The 21302-nt window shown below is 35.3% G+C and overlaps 1 protein-coding gene and 2 long non-coding RNA genes across 3 annotated transcripts; 1 reads left to right on the forward strand and 2 right to left on the reverse strand.

Annotated features, from left to right (window-relative positions):
- Positions 1–853: 853 nt before the first annotated feature.
- On the reverse strand, positions 854–15822 carry LOC125646312 (cytochrome P450 2H1-like). Its single transcript, XM_048872544.2, has 8 exons — positions 15422–15822; positions 12205–12424; positions 10070–10193; positions 8851–9007; positions 8034–8170; positions 6913–7009; positions 3327–3536; positions 854–3050 (listed from the first exon to the last, which is right to left on the reverse strand). The coding sequence occupies exons 1-8, from the start codon at positions 15786–15788 to the stop codon at positions 2863–2865; spliced, it is 1500 nt and encodes a 499-aa protein (XP_048728501.2). The 5' UTR covers positions 15789–15822; the 3' UTR covers positions 854–2862.
- A 433-nt stretch (positions 15823–16255) lies between these two features.
- On the forward strand, positions 16256–18313 carry LOC125646313 (uncharacterized). The gene is made up of 2 exons (XR_007359678.2): positions 16256–17410; positions 17868–18313. It is a non-coding gene; the product is annotated as an uncharacterized LOC125646313 (long non-coding RNA).
- Positions 18314–18811: 498 nt separating this feature from the next.
- Positions 18812–20990, reverse strand: LOC130046947 (uncharacterized). Its single transcript, XR_008796018.1, has 2 exons — positions 20120–20990; positions 18812–19227 (listed from the first exon to the last, which is right to left on the reverse strand). It is a non-coding gene; the product is annotated as an uncharacterized LOC130046947 (long non-coding RNA).
- Positions 20991–21302: the final 312 nt, after the last annotated feature.

Consider the following 21302-nt stretch of genomic DNA (forward strand, 5'->3'; position numbering starts at 1 on the left):
ACATATAAAATGAAAGTGCATTTTTCTTGAATATAATGGAATTGTAGCTGCGATAAAATATTGGGTGGAAAAGATGAATATAAATCTCTTGACAAAAATATGTGGTCGCTACATCTCCCAAAATATCTACTCTATACTTAGAGCAACAAAATAAAAATCCTATATGGAATATTAAAAGATAACCAAGAAGTGCTCTCAGGGGAAACTAGATGGAATCAAATATTTAATCTTACAAAACTTCAATGGTTTCAATTTCGAAGAAACCACAAAACCCTATCAACAAACTCCTTTTATGCATAAAATTAAGAACACAGAAATATGTACTTTTTGTAACAATGAAACCGAAACTAAGCACATTTTATGGGAATGTGAAGTAGTACAAGACTTACTACTTGGTACTTTTTTGTTTTAATAAGACCCATATCCATGTTACATATTCTAAAAGAGATTTCGTACTTGGAGTTATGAGATTGATCACTGTTCGTTATCTTCAGCTTTCATTTACTTGGATCTTATGTGAGAATACAAAATGTGAAAACTCCGAGGTCTTTACAAACTAAATACTTTATTTATAGTATGAAATGTGCAAATAGAAGTATTTCATTAAATGGGTTGATATCTCCCTTAAAAGCTATGCATAATAATGATAAACAAATACAAGCTTATAGCTATAAAAATGACAAAAAGGAATACTTTAATGAGGCCTGGGAAGGTTGGACAATCTTTTTGCTATAAATGTAAAATAAAAACACAATAAATTATATACGAGAGTCATTCAAAAAAAATACGCAGACAATATATATCTCTCTCTCTCGTTTATATGTATATTTTTTGAAAAATAAAATTCAACACATTGGTTTTGAAATCATTTATTTTATCGACCTGTGTTATTCTGTTTGATCATATAGTATCTGTGATACATAATTTTAAAAACAGTATGTTATTTCGCCACGGAGAACCGTTACGTCAAAACACAACGTCTCAGAGTCGCATTTCACAGTTTCCCCAAATATTCTCCTCTACATTTCACACACAACCTGTGGCGCCTTCTTACGCCTGGGTATCTAGCGGGCTGCAACTCATCTCATTTCCAAATTATGAGTAAGAATATTGAAGACGGTGCCGGAGCTAACATCAAAGATATCTGATAATTCCGCGACAGTGACGCGGCCATTATTTTCCTTAGCGTTACTTATTCTTTTGACAAGTTCTTCACAAATGAATTCGTTTCGTCATCCAATATAGTCTCTACAAGGGCGCTAGCAACCACAAGAAAATCGTCTATGCCATTTATACACTACAGCATGACTCACTTTTCACTTCCAGCATTTTAATTAACAGTTTCTGATGGAGATTTCCGGAGTGCGACACAAAATGTTATGGCCATTCGCTGCTCTATGATATCCCGCGACATCATGTTTTTCACTTTCACAAAAGAGAACTACCTGCCTTCTGTAATCGATTTCCATTAAACGCCTTGACTTATTACATCAAAACTTCGCTTATAAAATAATGTCGTAATTCTTTACTAGAATGTGTAAATTTTATTCTGTTTTAGTGATATATATATATATATATATATATATATATATCAGAGAGAGAAAATTTCTGGTACACGGTTTCAATTTTAGATACTAAAGAAAAAGCTGTAGTGCATTAACAAACAGTAGGATGTGTCCTAATTCACTCCACACTTAACATTGATTAGCAATCAAAAGCAATAAACATGTAATTTGCAATGTAAATACGTTTGTAGATTTAATGTACACGTAGTTTTCCGTATACTTTTAACCCTTTAACGTAAACCTTTTCGTTTGTCCTGAAGGGATAGGTCGTCCCAAAAATTTAACAATCTATTTGTGTCGTTCATTTTAGTGATTTGTATAGTTCTTGTACTATGATTCACGTTGTGGAATCGACACTAATAGGTAATGGGTGTTGTCGGAACTTATATATATATATATATATATATATATTATATATATATATATATATATATATATATATATATATATATATTCGTTTGTCCTGAAGAAGGGACGGGTCGTCCCGAAAATTTGACAATCTGGTTGTTCGTGTCGTTGGTCATTTTAGTGCTTTGTATATTTTTTTTGTATTTGACGACCCGTCCCTTCTTTAGGACAAACGAAAAGAATTACATAATGTGGCCAATACCAACAGAGAATAATAACAAAAACTACATATAAATACATCTAACACTACAATTACACTAATCTACAAACGTATTTACAACGCATACTACAATCGCTTGCCAATCAATGTTAAAAGTGTAGCGAATTAGGACATGCTTTATTCTTCCAAAGAGCTGATCATATATATATATATATATATATATATATATATATATATATATATTCATTCAAAAGGATATTGTTTGTTCCGTGAGAGATATGTAAGTGCTTTTAAAGATGGGCGTTAGTAAATGTTATTATCTTTTAAAACCACAACTTTATCTGCTAAGTAGCAGAGTACTAGAATGTTTAAGGAGCCGGAAGTACTGTTTTAACTTCCTTATTATCACTACATGAACGCAGTCATGATGTTCATTTATTAATTGCAAGTGTTAACACAATTGCTTTTCAACATTTTCCTCCTAAAAGTTTGTATGTGGGTAAAGATAAACGATAATGAAAATGCTCACTACCTTCCACTGTCTGCCAAACTGTCTTAAAAGGTTTTTTATTTATTCGGGAAATACTATCAACTGCAAAGGTTTGGGGGGGGAACAAACATGGCGGTCCATTTTCTTCACGATGTACCGGTATTTTAAGAAGTCCCAAGCGTTCATATCGTGAACATTATTCTTTATTTTGATGTTCCTACATCAAAATAAATGCTGCATCATTCTAAACCCTTTAAAGTAACCTCGTCAAAGTGCAGTGGATGGAGACCGAACAGATTGAAAACGTTCTCAAAAGACAATTGTTCTTCCGGATTTCTTGTCGTAACTTGGAAGTTCTGAAGAATATTTGCAGTAAACGTGTACAAAAAGATGTCCGCCAGGTATTTACCAATGCAGTACCGTGGACCTGTAATACACAGGGAAATGAATACTCTAAGGTGCATCATTACTAGATCGGCCCAATATCCAGAGCCTAAATCACGCAACCAACCTTATTCATATAAACAAGATGAAAATTACACATGCACATGAATGTTATGCAGGAAAATACTCCGCAAAAATTACAAAAAAGGGACAAATTGCTACTGAAAAATTGGTGATATTAGTATTTTTAAAGAAATGGAGAATAAAAACAGACAAAGCATTCCCCTGAAAATGATATTTTCAAGGTCCAAGTCTTTACCTGCTCCGTAAGGAATGTAGCACCCCTCAGGGAGATGCTGTGACGCATTCATATCCAGAAATCGTTCTGGTTTGAAGTCCTCTGGATCCTTCCAAAACTGTCGATCCTTGCAAGGGGCTTTACAGTCTATCATGATAATAGAATCTTTCGGGATATCGTATTCACCAACCTTGATATCCTGTTCTGGACAATGAAATGGAGTCAATGTCACTGAAATAGAATACGAAAAAGGAAACTATCAATTATTAAAATAGATGTAGTGAATAGCGCTGGCTACATTCTAAAAATTATGTGTCATTTCGTATTTTTCCTTAAAAAAAATTAAAATAAAAAATTTAAGATAAAATTTTGAGATTGATAACTATTTTTATTATACTTTCATGTAAAATACTCGAATCTGATTGGTCGAAAAACATTTGAAAAAACATATTGTTACCCTCTGAGAACAGAAAGCACGTGCTCCAGGGTGATAGTATCTAGCAACGGGTAACAGTACTTGACAACGGGGGATATTATAAAAAAAAAATTATCACATGCGTCAAATTTATGCGCGTACGGTACCCCTCGGGAAAACCATTGTCAACTGAGGCGTAGTAGCCTCAGTTGACAATGGTTTTCTCGTGGTGAAAATTTTCAATGTTACCCTCAACTACATGCAATATTTATATAGTTATACACCTTCATTTTTTTCCCATACAATTTAGAACCAACTGTTAAATCAACTCTCACACTCGTGGTCTTTTGACCGGTCAACAGTTTACGAACTCTTGACCGGGCAATAGTCTGCTCCATTCTATTGGCTACGCAAGTCACGTGATTCTCGATCTGCTGCTTAATGGCGAGGCTCGCTGATTTGACTGATGATGAAATACAGAATTTATTAGATGTGACGAAGAACAGAAACAGAAAAAAAATAATGTAATTATTGGGTATATTTTCTTTGAAACTAGTGATACATTGATAAATTTTCGCAATCACTCTGAATTGTTAAAAGTTAAAACAAACCATTTACCTCTAATAAAAACCTGAAAATGAAGGTGTATAACAAAACAGTTATTGACTGCGTCCTCGGACAACAGCTGTTTTGTTTGACCCTCGAACGGATCTGTTGCTGTTGTCCGAGGATCAATAACTGTATACTATCCCCCTGTCATCGGATACTGTCCATCTGTCGGCAAAAACGCTAACCTAAGCCATAACTCCTGAACGGTTGGTATTAACGCTTTCATATTTCACATGTGTATTCCTGTAGCAAGACCTTTCTTTTGGTACCAAAATGTGGGGTACCTGTAAAGTGCGAAACGAAACGAAATCTACCGAAACGAAACGAAACCTACCAAAACGAAACGAAACCTACCGAAACGAAACAGATTGTATAACCGAACTCTTTTAATTATAATAATTAAAAATGGTCTTAGGCCCCTGTGAAAGTTACCACATATAAATAAAATTCGCCTCCCCTTTGATTTAGGCTTTCGGCTTGACTGTTACAAAGTTTTAAAAGCTGGAAAGGGGGGAGTAAGCACAAAGTACATATCCATAGTTGATTAAATGCCATGTACAATTAGTTTCGGATCCATAAATTTCAGAACCGAGGGTTACAGTCTCAGAGATCTGGGGAAACACACTATACGAGGGGTGGGGTCGCAGACGTTGGATCCGCCTTTGGGCATAGATACATTGTTTGAAGAAGCTGGTGTCTGAGAAAATTGAAAGCAGGACTTTCAATAATGGAAAAACTCTATACATTTTGGGTGTTGCTAAGACGGGGAATTGAAAACGGGACGGAAAACGAAATTTTTTTTAATGCAATAATGTTAGGAGGAGGTCGGCATTTTGTAAACTGAAAAGGCTTATGAACAAGGGGATTTTAAGCAGAAATCACAAAGAGAACGGGAGGACATTAACATATTCAGAATCCACCGTTTGATATACTACATACAAATACACAATATCCACATGTATTTAGAGCAAAAAATACTGAAAACATGTATTTATGCCCAAAAGCGGATCCAACGCCGACGACCCCATCCCTCGTGTAGTGTGTTTCCCCAGACTTCTGACCTGTGAGACTGAAACCTTCCGTTCTGAAATTTATGGATCCGAAGCGAATTGCACATGGTATCTACCCTTCCAACTTTTAAAACGTTGTATCAGTCAAGTCGAAAGCCTACATCAAAGGGGAGGCGAATTTTATTTATACGTGTAAACTTTAACAGGGGCATAACATACCATTTTCAATTATTATAATTAAAAGAGTTCGATTATATAATCTGTTTCGTTTCGTTTCGGTAGGTTTCGTTTCGTTTCGGTGGGTTTCGTTTCGGCAGATTTCGTTTCGTTTCGTTTCGATTTTGTTTCGCACTTTACAGGTACCCCAAAATGTGGACCTCTTGAACTGGGAGTTTGACATACGTTTGAAATTTTCGCCACAACTATTGAATGGTTAAGGAGGTGTGCTACATCAGAGAAATTTGACGTAGATGAAAAGTGGAGGATATGTACAACAATATTTTGAAGTTGAAAATTTTCAAATTTACTTTATTTTGTCAAAAAATACGGTTTTAGTGGAAGGTGATCTGAAAAAAATTTAAAACCCCTGCTGAACTCGAACCTCCGACCTACAGGTCAGCAGTCGGTATTCTAACCTACTGAGCTACTCGGCTAGGTATTGAAATCGAAAAGGAAAAGCCAAATATTGTTGATATCGATATTTTCATCCATGTTTTAAAGGAAGTCAGCCATTATGACGATGTAGAGTACGACCTTAATGATAGGGTTTTCATATTTCTCATATACATTCCTTGTGACAAAATCTTATTTGGTACTAGAATTATTGTTCATTATCGTTTATCTTTGCCCACATACAAACTTTTACGAAGAAAATTATTTTGCTGACATACAGTGTTTCACAAACAAGTCTTGTTTAGATTTTAAATGATGCAATAGATATAGCCCGAAAAGGATTTTATGATTCGTATCTATGAAACACTGAATAGTAGATATTTAGTGTTTCTATCCATGGACCATTGTACAGTAGAGAATGGGTGTTTGTGTTTATAGACCAATGTACAATAACGAATGGGTGTTTGTGTTTATAGAGAATGGATGTTATAATTAGTATAAAGAATTGATGTCTATGTACGTAGACCATTACAGGGACCCATTTATTTTGCTAACATTCATTTGCCGTTTATTGTAGCAGTATTGAGCGGTAAGGATATAATCTTAAAGTAATGAATAAACCCATGTAGTGATAGGAGGACGTTACCCCCTCCACTTACGTTTTAAGATTTCGAAGGTTGGGGGGGGGGGGGTGTTAGCTTTATTTTTCGTTGATACTTGTCATCCCCGCTCCCTCCCTTAAATGATTTAGGATTCTGAAGTTTGGGCTAAACATTTTTTTGCTTGTCAAGCGATTTAATTTGGTGTCTGTATTCGTGGGTCATTGTAGGAAATTAATGTTTGTATCTATGAAACAGTGTACACCAGGAAATTTATATTTCATATTGTATCTGTAAGTTTAAATTTTGCATTTAGATATTGATCTAGGACCCTCAACAGTTGAGAAGTCACGTCCCTTTACCTGGTGAGTACATTCTCTGGATTTCCTTGATGGTGGCTAGCGTGTACGGAGTCTTTGATCTGTCTTCTGTTTGGACCTTCTGATCTCGACCAATAACCTGTCAAATCACAAATATAGATTCACTGGCTCCGTTCCAGTACATATCTGTTCAATAAGCACAGTGTTTTATTCACTTTATGTCCATTCATGTGGCAATTAGAGAATACTATCCGATAAGCCATATTAGAGAAACGTTCGTAAGTTATTTTACACCCTCCATCCCTTTTAGATCCACTATAACTTTTAAGGGTAACCGTTGAATTCTCCTGTCCCGACATTGTGCAGATATGTAAAGGACAATAAAGCACTGTACAAAATTTCAAGTCTATCGGATAAGCCATATAGGAGAAGTGTTCACAAGCTAATTTACATCCTCCACCCCTTAGGAAAATAATTGGATCCTCACGTTCCGACAATGTGCACATCTACAGATGCCAATGAAGTATTGTAGAAAGTTGCGAGTCTACCCGATAAGCCACATAGGGGGGAGGGGGGGGGGGGGGGCATTACCAATGAAAGTTCTTTTGTTTCCCTCTAATTTCTCTATATCAATATGAAACTTGTTTGCCATTACTAAGATATATAATGTCACTTACTACTGATGTGTTATATATGTATACATGCAATAACTATATACCTTCTTAATATCTCTTACTTTACTGCAGCTAAGTGTGCATTTATATTTTGAGCATGTACTTACAGTGACTTGCACATGTTAACCATGAGAGAACACTTATATAGGCCCTGTCTGCTGCCTAATCCTGTTATGTTATATTCAATCAAACCAGATTTTGTGACAGACAGACGGATAGAAAATACAAAAACAATGTCTCCCCCCTGGAAGAGGGGAGGCATAATTAGTGATACTCGAGCAGAATATAAAAATAAAATAGATAAATAATAAATAAAGCCATTTAATCAATAAGTCACCGTCTCAATGGTTTATATGCTGTTATTGGACTGCTACTTGATTCATATGCATGCGTTTGTAAAATTATACTCCGTGGGAATCAAATTTTTTATTTGAATAACAATTCTTCCTTCTTCCTTCTTGGATTTGATACACTCAACACTTGACAAACCTCATGAATTTCCGATCTACATTTGGACTGCACATCCGGATACTTCACCAAAGCCATTAGTATCCATTTTGTGGACACCATGAGATTGTCTCTTCCAGCTACAAACATGTCAACTGTGGTCCGTAAGACGTCGATTTCTAAAAAGACACAAATCTTGCTGAAGAACTCAAACATTCGTGAAATTAGCAAAGCAAATAACCCTTTCTCCCAGCCCTGACTTTGGTTCAGGCTTAAAACATACTATCTACAATACTAAAATTGAAAGTCTTTCCAATACAAAGTTATGGCGCAGACGGAATTAAGCTAAATATCATACAGAGACAAGTGTCACTTACTATTGTTTCCAACTTGAACATAATTTCATAATTTCCTTAAAAATACAATGGCGGATTCAGCACCGAGGCCCCCCCCCCCCTCACAAATATGGTCTCTCTTTCTTTCTTTTTTTTTTTTTTAGAAATGTGCAAAAACTTACATATAAAATTTCTTTTGTCAGAACTCAGTCGCCCCCTAGCTCCCCCCCCCCAAGGAGTTTGACCTACATTCACAAGGGGGGGGGGGGTTTCAAGACGCACCCCCCTCACAAATATGGTCTCTCTTTCTTTCTTTTTTTAGAAATGTGCAAAACACTTACATATAAAATTTCTTTTGTCAGAACTCAGTCGCCCCCTAGCTTCCCCCCAAGGAGTTTGACCTACATTCACAAGGGGGGGGGGGGGGTGTTTCAAGACGCACCCCAACCTTGTACTGCCTCCCCCTTCAGATATAACCACTAGTAAGTCTCCGACGGTTTGATGAGTGTAACGTGTTTCGTTACCTGTCATACCATCCACTGATAGCTCCTTCTCCGACTTGGACAGATAAACCTGGAGAAAATCCGATGGAGGCTCTTCTTCTGTCCCGTTTGATTTGGCTTGCATGATTTCTCGAAATCGACTGAACACATATTCCTGATTACGCACGGCTGTTTGAAGCTAGAAATAAACACAATGGATAATATCGCTATAAATGTAAAGACCTTAAAGATCTTCGTTAAAACCAAGCAACATGGTAATGTCAAAAAGCAAGGTTTTCAAATTGACTCTAGTTGTTATTTGTTTATAAGATATGAATATTTTAAATTACACTGTTCTATTCATAGTAACAGCATGACTTTTACGTGATTTTACTGAAGAAAAGGATAAAACATATTTCCTGTAAAGATATGGGATTTATTCCAGTCATCTCCTTTTTATTTGGCAAAAAAAAAAAGGTGCCAGATTATTCAAATAGGAATTCATACTCGGCCATTTTACAACTGACATGTCCAATTTCAATTAAGATAACGCCTAAAATATGATTATAATATGACACATGTAAAGTATTCAATGGCTGATTTTTTATTTACAAGAGCAAGCTTGTGCTGAGTAAATGATTACTTCTCCTGTTGCACCTAATCTCGGCTGAGATTCGGCTCGGACTGACGCCTTCACCGAATCTCGGAGCAGTCCTTCATAATTCATGTCTGGAAATTTACTTTCAGCTTCGGCCGGTTATAGCAATTAATGTGCACTTACGCTGCTCTTCGCTTGAAATAAGTGATTTGACTGTTTAACTAACTCTCTATCACTATTAATTTTGCATTGCTTACCGTGTAGGTATTAAAATCTCAAAATGAAAACAGTCACTAAATTTTCCGTTCAAATGAAGACTTTAGTCATATGTTACGCGGCTTTCAATGTGTTTTATCATGTGATTTTACCACAAAAGTCATATAATAGTTTTCGTTAAAAAATTAAGAGAGAATGGATGGAAACGGTAGAAATATGTACTGTAAATCTCTTATTCAGTATTTTTTTTTTAGAACTACAAATATTTATGTTCGGAAACTAAAATTATAAAGTTATTGTAGTTTTTGCATTCATTTCAGCCACAACGGCTTTTCTTGCATATTTTTCTATCAAATTTCTCACAACAAAAAATTGTATTTTTATTGTTTTTAACACTACAGATTATCATATCAGAATATTGTCTTGTAAAAGAATGAAGTCTGTTACCTTTGATCGATCAAAATACGCCAGAAAAGGCAAAAAATTGGCCTTGTTAGCTGTTGCCATGGAGACGCCGAATTCCGATATTTTGTCCCGAATTTCAATCATATCTGGGTCCTCATAACTGTACCTATTCATGGAAAACAAATCGACTACAAGACAAGTTAGGTATCAGTATCATTCTTATAATAATACGCTTATTTTAAAATGATAAGCTTTCATTGTAATACTACAGTCCCTGAAACGTTCTTCTTTCCCACTTGAACGGTGAGCGAGCGGTGAACGAACGCAGAGCGAACGGTGAACGAACGCAGAGTGAACGGTGAACGCAATTTGGTGAACGGTGAGCGAACGCAGAGCGGAAAGTGAACGAACGCTGAGCGCATGCTGAACGCAAAATTGTCTGTTTACTCGGAATGTTTCGGATTTTTCCCTGGGATTTTACTTATTTCATAATCAAGTAATAAAATACATGTACATGTATATTTCATAAATTAATAAAAAATGAAATGAACCGGACAGCGTATTTTACAGTTCTGGATATATTCAATGTAATATATTTTTGTACAAGTACCAAGTATACATCACATGTATATATTTCATGAAATTATCGCAAATTGTACATAATACACGCAACAGTCATACACAAACAAAAACAAATTTCGTATGTACATTGCGTATACATGTACCATTACGTGTACATATACATTTAATGCATGGGTATAATATAAATACAATACATGTGAAAAGGAACACTATAGTCTATATGCGTAGTGACATCCAGAATTTACAGGTGTTCATGTATGGCTTCAAACTTTACGAGCTCGATCGTTTGGGATACCCGTAATTAACAAACACCCCCAAAAGGAGTCAAGATAGATGCAGTAAACAAACAATACGGACGGTATACCCTGTGTCAACACCTTAACACTCCTAACAATATTAAATATTCCTACTTAAATTTTCAATTTTGCGTCATTCATTTGTCGCAGCTACATCGACCCGAGGAAATAATCCTAGAATTTATGCACATGTAAGTACAAAACTTACTATTTTCATTATTTATGTGACCATAGATTGCAGTCAGATCGTGCAATATTTGTAAATATTTGTTGTAGATAAAACTGTTTATTGTACTGAACTAACCGTAGAATGTTTAAAGACTAATGCAGAAACGTACAAGATAAACAATTGCATCTTTGCATTAAGGACAAATGTTACAAAAGTTTCAAGTTGGCAAGAGTACTAAATATCGGTTTATTGACAATGTCTTTCATAAATATAGGCGTAAAAATAGCTGCATCACTTTGACATTCTGACACGTACATACGGTACAATGTACATTATGTAGCATCGTTTGTTTTTATTTTTCAAAGTGGGGGGGGGTGACTTGTTTAAACCTCTTGTCAAGCAATGCAAAATAATTATAATAACTTGTGGTTTTACCCGAACTTGTAAATGCTAAATCTTGAACACAGGGGAAGAGGTTTTCATTACCTGAAACTGCCTTATTTTTTGTACTTGGGTTAAATTCATAACGACAAGCTCTTACATGTATATTCGTCTCTCATTTAGAAGTTTTTTTTAACAAAAACTCAAATGAACCTTTCGGCATTTACAGTGGATAATCCTGACATTTTGTACTTCAAAATTAAATTTCTGATATATTAAGAAAGTCTCCTTCCACTCTTACGCACATGTTCAATTTTCATTTTCGCCTTGTTATCAAGATTGGTCCTTTGACTTTGGTGTTCCGAATGACAAGGAAAAGACTGAACGATGAACGAACGGTGAGCGCACGCTGAACGCTTTGTGAACGATGAGCGCACGCTGAACGCAAAACTGTGAACGGAGAGCACACGCTGAACGCACGCTGAACGAACGGTGAACGCACGCTGAACGAACGGTGAACGCACGGTGAGCGAACGGTGAACGAACGGTGAGCGAACGGGAAAATGGTAAAGTAGAACGTTTCAGGGACTGTAGTAGTACCAAAAAATGAAGCAAAAATTACCATATCTCAAAGATGGTTATAAAATAGATAAGTGAAATCATCGACAGATGTTTGTATCTAAAGCTATGAACATTGAAAAATTAAATTGGAAAATCAAATCATTTTGTATTAATGTGTATCTACTGACCTTCTTCCCAAGAGGAAAGCAGAAAGAAAGTTGAAAGCGGTTTGGCGGATCAAATATTCCAGGGTGTGGGGAGAGGATTTGTCCTTGGCATGTGATTGGAAAAGCTCGTACTCGGCTGTATGGTGGCGCTGGAGAGCGGATATCACGGCAGGGTCTTCCTGAGCCGATTTCAGTAGGGCCTGCATAGTTCGCCACGAATCTCCATAACTCCACACTACACCTGTAAAATATTTTGTGAATGTGTCCAGGTCGGTTCATAGGTTCCAAAGTGAGGGGCGACGCGTTAGCAAATATAACGAATGTTTGTGACCGTTATAGCAGCAATAACTTCTATTTAACACAATTCTGAATAGGGCATTGCTTTTTTTCTAACATGTATAAGTATTCCCCGTCTTAGTGTGATTAAAGAACATCTCATGAAATTTCTACGTTTTCTAATAGATCATTAAAATAATATGATAAAGCGAGCGTAAAAGACCAGATTTTCTATAGCACCACAAAAAGATTTTCTTTCATCAGCAAACTTTTCACATTTAATCAAAAAAATGAATCTCATCACCTAATGAACCGGAGTTGCATTTGTTACATATTCGTTCATTCCTAGTAATACCAGAATATCTACCAACTTCAATCATTAATTTATGAGCTGATATCCGTAACTTACAAATAGATCTTCTAATATCAAAATTTTTAATTTTATTAAGATAGTTCTCAAAACCAAAGTGCTCCTTAAGTTTAAAATAAGTGCACAGTTTCCCATCAATTAATTAATTTCGATTATTGTACCAGGTTTCAGTGTATTTATCACAAAGTAATTTCTTTACAAATTTCTTAAATCTATACTGACTAAAATATGAATACGATTGATATTTCGTATGCAATCATAAAAAACAAATATATTTTTGTACAAAAATTTCTTAGATTTTAGTAATTATTTATTTTGAACTTTATTTGTTTTAAAATTGTTAAATCTCCAATGAGGACCCCATCAACTGCTGTAAATCCATATTGAATTTACATGTACTATGAAATACTGAAAGCGAAAGTAACAAATGCGATTGCACAGCGTCAGATCGTAAGTTGCGGATATTTCGCAAGTTAAGTTTACGATGGAAACTTAAAGACCGAGTTTTTCGACCGGTCGGTTTACCTCAGGTAAGTTTAGTTGGGGGCGGAGCTAATTTTAAGCAGGTGTGAAGCCCCGAGGGAAGAATGGTAGCTCGTGTATAGCTTCCTGAATACACGGGATGTTACCTGTGTTACCTGTATACGTTTTCGTAAGATAAATCATAAGTGCAATTATTTTTCTTGTGCATGTTATTCAAAATATTGAAAAAAAAATAATTAAAGAATCAAAACATGTTAAAGCACGATAACTTTATTTTGTAATTGAGGACGTTAGCCATTGAAAAATCAGGTTTGGATACCATGCTCGGACTTTACGAATAACACAGTCAGGCATGATGTCTCTCTTGTATCCGTGCGTCTACCAAACATACAGATTCCTACGAGAATCCCTTCGTACTGCGACGGATTTTCTGGCGATATAACGATCATCGTCCCACACCCCACGATGACTCAACATAGTCCAGAATTTCTTATAAAGTTTTTTTCTGTTAGATTTATTTTTTCTGGACGGCACACCGGGATTTTCTGGCCACCAAAGTTGTCTGTGCGACTCGTCCATAACGCACGGCCTACACCAACAGTCGGGACATTCAGCTCTTCCGGCATTTCCCTCAATAGCTGGTCCAGGCGAGGAGGGTACTTCCTCAGATATAACTTCTTCTTCCTCGGCATCCCAATCCCAACCATTGTATGCAAAATGGGCCCATACAGCGGATAATTTCTCTTCTGATAGAGTTGCGGTTACTTTTGTTGCCATGTTTCGTCGTAAAATGACGCTGATAAAATTTCAACTGAATATAAACGGAATTTTAATGATGTATTTACTCATAATTAAAATTTTGATAATAATATATAAACACGACATTTCCAATGAGAGTCGGTACAGTCTCTTGAGCATAAATTCCATGTCCATGTAAATTATGTTCTAACCATCCATAATTTTCTATCGCGCTTCTTCCTAAACACAACCCATCATAATTTATTATAATTGATGTAATTATATGTAAGATTTTCTACTCAATACATTATATTTTGTGACTATAGATGTAATACAAAGCCATAATTTTCTTATCAAAACTTTCTCTATTGAGCTGGCATACTACGCGGTAAACATCAAAAGATTTCACGGACGCCTCGATCGAGAGACGAGGTGGACAATGTATACACACGGATTAGTAACTAAATGTCCATCAATTTCTAGCATCCAACCTGAAGCTAAATTTCTCCTGATTGACAGGGGTTTACAGACCAGGTAAAATTGAAGGCGGTGCTTATTTCCTCGGTCTTTAAGAACACGTTAGTAAAACAGAAGCATCGTATCTTAAATTAAAACGTACGAAATTCTTAAGTAAGAATTTTTTGCGTAAGATAAGAAGTTTAGTAAAACTCAGCCCTGTAGTACATAGTCTCCGAAACATTCTACTTTTAGGTTTAGTTAATCATTTAGGTTTAGTTAATTATTTAGGTTTAGTTTATTGACTAGATTTGGTTGAATGGCTAGATTTGGTTGAATGACTAGAATTAGCTGATTGACTGTTATATGTTTACTGAGTAGTTGATGGACAAAATTTGTTTTACTGACTAGGTTTTTGAAACATTTACACAAAATTACTATAAAGTTGTTTGGGTATTCCTTTGGGAGGGGTAAGAATGATTTGATCATCAAATTTGCTAATGAAATAGTCGTTAATTGAAAATATTCTCATTTAATAATGATTTTTTATATACATGTATTAATTTTGACATGGTAGCTGCTCTGCAACCTGTTGTGAATTCTTTAAAGAATAAAATTCGTGTACAACCGCTTCAAGTTATACAGCGAATACAATGTAATACAACATTTAGTTCTAAGTAAAACTAGCTCTCATTATTCAAATTTAAAAACAAGTCCTGTCCTCTTGTTAGTTATGACTTGTTTACAAATATGCAATCCAATTATTTTATTGCCTACAGAAGTAAAGGTTAACAGATACCTGTCGTATGGGAAATTGAGGTTTTCTTTTTTTTCTTTTTTGTTGTTGTTGGTTATGCCAAAGTTTTAAGGTAAAGATAAGTTTACATTCAACATCAACCAATGGATGATTTTTACCTTTTTTGTCAAGAAGTTTATCAGGAACGTACATCCAATTTGGCCTCTTTGTCACCAAGTCCCCATTTTTACACAACAGCTCCTGGACATACTGATGACCAAACACAAACATAATGTTGTGGACTCCCATCTGTAGCCTAAATATATCCCCGTAAGTCTGTCTGAACTCCAAGACTTTGTAGTAAAAACCATGCCTTCCATGAAGTTGCGGGAGGTTCCCCACGATGGGCAATGCCCACGGCCCCGGTGGGAGCTTGTATTGCCTTCCCCACGCGATTTTCATGATCAGGTAAACGAATACTGCTCCTATCGAAGAAACTCCAATCACTATGGGGAGAACCCTTTGTGAAGATGTCGCATTTTCCATCTCTTCCGCGTGTTTGAAGCGGTTTTAGTATTGAGACCCATCTTAATGTACATGAAAACGGATGTGCGCTATTCATTTTCTACTTTAAATTCAATGAGCATGGAAGTGCTATCTATATATGTAAAAGCGGAACATACATATCGTGAACTGTATATGACTTGAATGAATAGATGAAATGATCCAATTCCATTAAAATATCACAGCGTGTTAGAAAATTTATCAAGTTTGTTTTCTTTCAAAGTATTTTTATCCAGCGTTAAAAAAAAGAGTACAATATGTAATATACTGGAATACAGTAATGCACGCAACAATTGTCATCCTATTCATATAACAGTGTGATAGCCCGCTTACGTCAATGTTACGAGTATGGAGAACACATTTGATTGATTTGAAACCCTATGTACGGAACACAAAATTTAGGGGATTTCATAGATTCTTATCTTTCCCTAAAAGTGCATTGTGTTTTTATGAAAAGTTCACTATTAATTATGCAGGGGACTGCATGTGATTAGATTAATTATTGTTAGTTTTTCTGTATAACTGGCATTTCCCCGTGTTATTTAACTGGTTTCTTTTTTATTACAGCGTTTATGCGTTCTACTGTTTTATGTCAAGTTGAAGGTATTTTCATTGAGAAGTGAAATGCAATGAAAACATTGGTAGATATGTAAAAATGTATTTCTGCGTATACGATAGATTGTGCATATATCATTCACGAACATTCCTACTAAGGTGAAATTCTTTCATTTAAAATGGATTGTATGAGTTTTCATACTGATTTTAAAAAGTTATCTCCCGTGTGTCTGTTAGTAAGCATTCACGAATTGTCTCACGGATGTAGTTATCGGAAGTCGCTCTTGTCAGGTAATATTACTATACAAACTCTTGGCTTTTGTTTTCCTGATCTGTTTTACACTTATATGCTGTAGTATTGTTACGTGCCAATTCAACAACTTAATACCCAATAGTAAGACCTAGACATGTCATTACTCTTCTGTTTCGCAAAAACGTCACCTTAAGATAACAGGATTTAAGACAGAATATTAATGTGCTATTCATTTTGTCAACGTGCGTGGTAATTAAGAATACAGATTTTGCCTCGAGTCATAACAAATCATAAACAAGAAAATTTATTGACGCAAGCGTCAAATTCGGCCGCAACTACGTGGTAACTATAAACATAATGCAAAGTGAAAAATTGAAGCAATCTCATAAATACCATAAAGAATGTGAAATTGAGAGTAGAGCAAACACGGACACTTGGAAATATCAGAGGTCAGGGGTCAGGTGCTTAAAAGTAAGCATCCCAACTAAGCAAACCGTATAGAAACCTTCACGTTTTTATATCCAAGCTTATTTTTTCCTGTATTAGTCCTTCACTAATCCTGTGGAAATCCGGATTAGAATAGGTCCTCAGTACCCCTTGCTTCTCGTAAGAGGCAATTATATGGGGCGGTCCTTCGGATGAGACCGTGTGGCACGATAAAGACTCCTCCTTGCTCAATGGCCATAGGCCTAAATTTTGCAGCCCTTCACCGGCAATGGTGACATCTCCATATCACTGTCATGATCGTGTGCAGGATAGGACAAAACAAGATGGCAGACGGCATTTCCAAACAAAGGTAGGCTCTTAAAACTCTTCATTTTACCGACTTATTAGACGACGAATTTATGAATTTGAAACACTGCCTGGCCAGGGAGGCATCATTAAGTTGATTGGTTGTTGGAATTCTTACTCATGTACACGTACAACTCTAAATTCATTGATCGAAGTTGACGATGTTGCCTCGATAGAATTCGAAGCGGGCGAAGATGTTTCTAATCATGTTTTCATGCATTTTAAGAAAGATACTTTCGGTAAAATAGACTCTGCACATATATTTTGATGAAAACTTGAACCAGTGTATGCGATTTGTCCCTTAAATTGCCTTGGTTAGATAGAAATCTCGACTTGAACATTTGCTAATGTGCAGGATTGGACTCTGGTCGTTTCCACGATAAACGTGCCGGATTGGACCTCGATTTTGGTTCAGGATTGGACCCTTTCTTAAATACTGTACATGCATTTTTTTCTTACAGATCCAGTCAGGAGCGGACTTCCTTAAGCTTAAAAGTTGCAAGTGAATGAAGTGTGTTCTATTTTATGTCTCCTACTAAAACCATGGTTTTGACAAACCTAGAAGAGCACGTGGAGCAAGGAACTATCAGTAAGCCGGAAGAGCCAGCTCAAAAATCTTTAAGTGTTTGAGAATTTCACCGCGCACATGAGTCTAAAGTTCTGCACACGTTAGAAGGAGCCTTGTTCTCGGAGATCAACATGTTGAAAAGTCTTCATTTTGCAGAAGCAAATACATTTATATTGTATATACACGTGTAGACCATGTTCGATTCCCAACCACTTAAAATTTGTGATATCTGCACGGAATTATTAAAACTGAGCATGGTTTGACGTATAATAATCTCTTTAGGCACGATGGTTTACATTTCACAAAGCTGTTCAATGACAATAAAGACAATAAGATGTTGAGGTGTTCATGTTTTCAATACTTAATCATCTGTCCACATGCACTTGTGCCTTTCATGTGTATGCTTCTGCTGGAACCAGTTTTGATTGTTAAAACGAGATTTATCATCTTTTGAACTTTCCATATCATTTTAATTCTAATAATCTTGAGTGCATATGTCGTGCAAGATATCGAGGCCAACTCACTTACAAGGATATTTACTTACGGTAAAAGTGTTTGTTGGAATGTAGTAAATATCAGCATTTTTGTATTTAAAAACCTTTCGTTTCTTATAATTACATTGAATTCAACCTTAGAGTGCATATACTGATGAAAGAAAATAAAAGGATATTTTCTCAGAAATTCGCAATATCACTCCTGTAGCTGAAATATGAACCTAAATCAAAAGCAGTTTTGTCCATGATGTTTTTTCTTCTTCAATATTTGCTGCTCAGATGAGAGGTTACTCTTCAACACAATTTTTTCACTAGTTGATATCAGTTCAATACAAACGCAATAAATTTGAAATATATTTAATAACAAGTAAAAATTAAGAACACTTCTGGTTCAATGAAATAACAAATCAACATGTGTAAAATGCAATGTAAAAGATTAGTAGTATCTCTGTAAAACAAAGCATAATACCGTAAAAATAATCGTTTCATAATGTACATAAACGGATATAAAAAACGGCTGCCATGGTATATGTATGCACTTCGTGTATTCAGAAAACAATGTAATTTTTTTTACTTCATGTTTCTTTTATAATGTGCAAAAGCGTGTGTTGCACTGGTCACAAACGAAGACAATTTCTCTGATTGAAGTTTCCTTTTTACATGCCTACGCAATTCAGAATTGGTCTTGAATTCCTCACCACAAATTTCGCACATTCGAAGTGTACCCATCTCATGGAATGAAGTTCTTGGGCTTGATACCTGAAACAAAGGAGAAAATCAAAATAACAAAATTTGTAATTAGGGAATATGTAAGCGGGTTAATTGAGTTCAGGAAACGTCGAATTTATATTGTTACAGAGGATTATAAAATGATGATAATTTCTCACGTGTTTATTTTAGGTCAAAATTGCCTTATATATCCTGAATACGAACAGTCAACGTTACATCTGGTCGTAAGCAAAGATTGGTGATTCATGTATAGATCTGCTATATTGGTTCAATTTGAAGGAGATAGCGAATGGATATTTTTACAGTAGCAATTGTCGTCGTTGGGAACTTAAACGGCGATGTAATTTGATAGCAGTAAAAAAAAAAAAAAAAATCAAAATACACCATGGTAATGTTGGAAATGTCTGAGAATCTAATAAGCTACATTAATCAAACTAAAATATGATAAAGTGAAGTCGAGATTCGAAAATATAAAGGATTTTGAAAATAAAGATAAAAAGAGGGTCCAATCCTGAACCAAAATTGAGGTCCAATCCGGCACGTTTATCGTGGAAACGACCAGAGTCCAATCCTGCACATTAGCAAATGTTCAAGTCAAGATATCCATCTAACCAAGACAATTTAAGGGACAAATCGCATACACTGGTTCAAGTTTTCATCAAAATATATGTGCAGAGTCTATTTTACCGAAAGTATCTTTCTTAAAATGCATGAAAACATGATTAGAAACATCTTCGCCCGCTTCGAATTCTATCGAGGCAACATCGTCAACTTCGATCAATGAATTTAGAGTTGTACGTGTACATGAGTAAGAATTCCAACAACCAATCAACTTAATGATGCCTCCCTGGCCAGGCAGTGTTTCAAATTCATAAATTCGTCGTCTAATAAGTCGGTAAAATGAAGAGTTTTAAGAGCCTACCTTTGTTTGGAAATGCCGTCTGCCATCTTGTTTTGTCCAATCCTGCACACGATCATGACAGTGCATATGAGTGAAATTTTTTTCGAGAAGAACGTTAAACAATATACATTCGATCAATCATGGTCCTTCATTATAGTTCGTTCTGGCAGGTTAGGGGTATTGTATACATTTTAGATAATATTCCATTGTATTTTAAAAGTAGCTTTCATTTCTAAAGAAATTAAAGTACTCATACATCTATGTAGAATGTATTTAACTGTATAAAAAAATTAGCTTTTTCAATTTCTAAGTAGTTACTGAGTATGAATGTAGAAAAAAATGAATAAACTAAACCGTACAACAAAGAGAAAGTAAATAGTAATAAACTAAACCGTACAACAAAGAGAAAGTAAATAGTAATAAACTAAACGAACAACAAAGAGAAAGTAAATAGTAATAAACTAAACCGTACAACAAAGAGAAAGTAAATAGTAATAAACTAAACGAACAACAAAGAGAAAGTAAATAGTAATAAACTAAACCGTACAACAAAGAGAAAGTAAATAGTAATAAACTAAACGAACAACAAAGAGAAAGTAAATAGTAATAAACTAAACCGTACAACAAAGAGAAAGTAAATAGTAATAAACTAAACCGTACAACAAAAAGAAAGTAAATAGTACTACAAAGTAGTAAATTAAATTCCCCTTATTAACATTCATAATCCATGAAACAAAACGATAAACAACATTTGTATTCCTACAGTAAACACGGTGTAACTTCCTTGTACGGACCGCGTCATACTTGGCTCGCGCCCCTCAACTGTCTTCAATCAGGGGGAAGTATCAGAGTAGAATATCATTTACCCTGGATCCTCATTCTGTGATTTACTGGTCAGAGTAAATCGGGAAATCATTTGAGTACATAAAGTTTACATGCTTATATATAATTTACATATACAACGGAAGACAGAGATTTTCAAACCTTGCTTTTATTGGCTGATATTATGTTATTCATTTCTTAGTCACTTTTCAATAGAGAATTTTTTCGACTTTTATTTAGGGATGAGATGTCCCCTCTGAACATGGCTTCTGCGATGTATACGTGGAATATGGTATAGAATTAAAAATAAATAGGATTGATTGTATATTGTTTAACGTCCCTCTCGAAATATTTTCACTCATGTGGAGACGTCACTATTGCC

Source organism: Ostrea edulis, chromosome 6, assembly GCF_947568905.1.
Source record: "Ostrea edulis chromosome 6, xbOstEdul1.1, whole genome shotgun sequence".
In the NCBI taxonomy this organism is placed as follows: domain Eukaryota; kingdom Metazoa; phylum Mollusca; class Bivalvia; order Ostreida; family Ostreidae; genus Ostrea; species Ostrea edulis.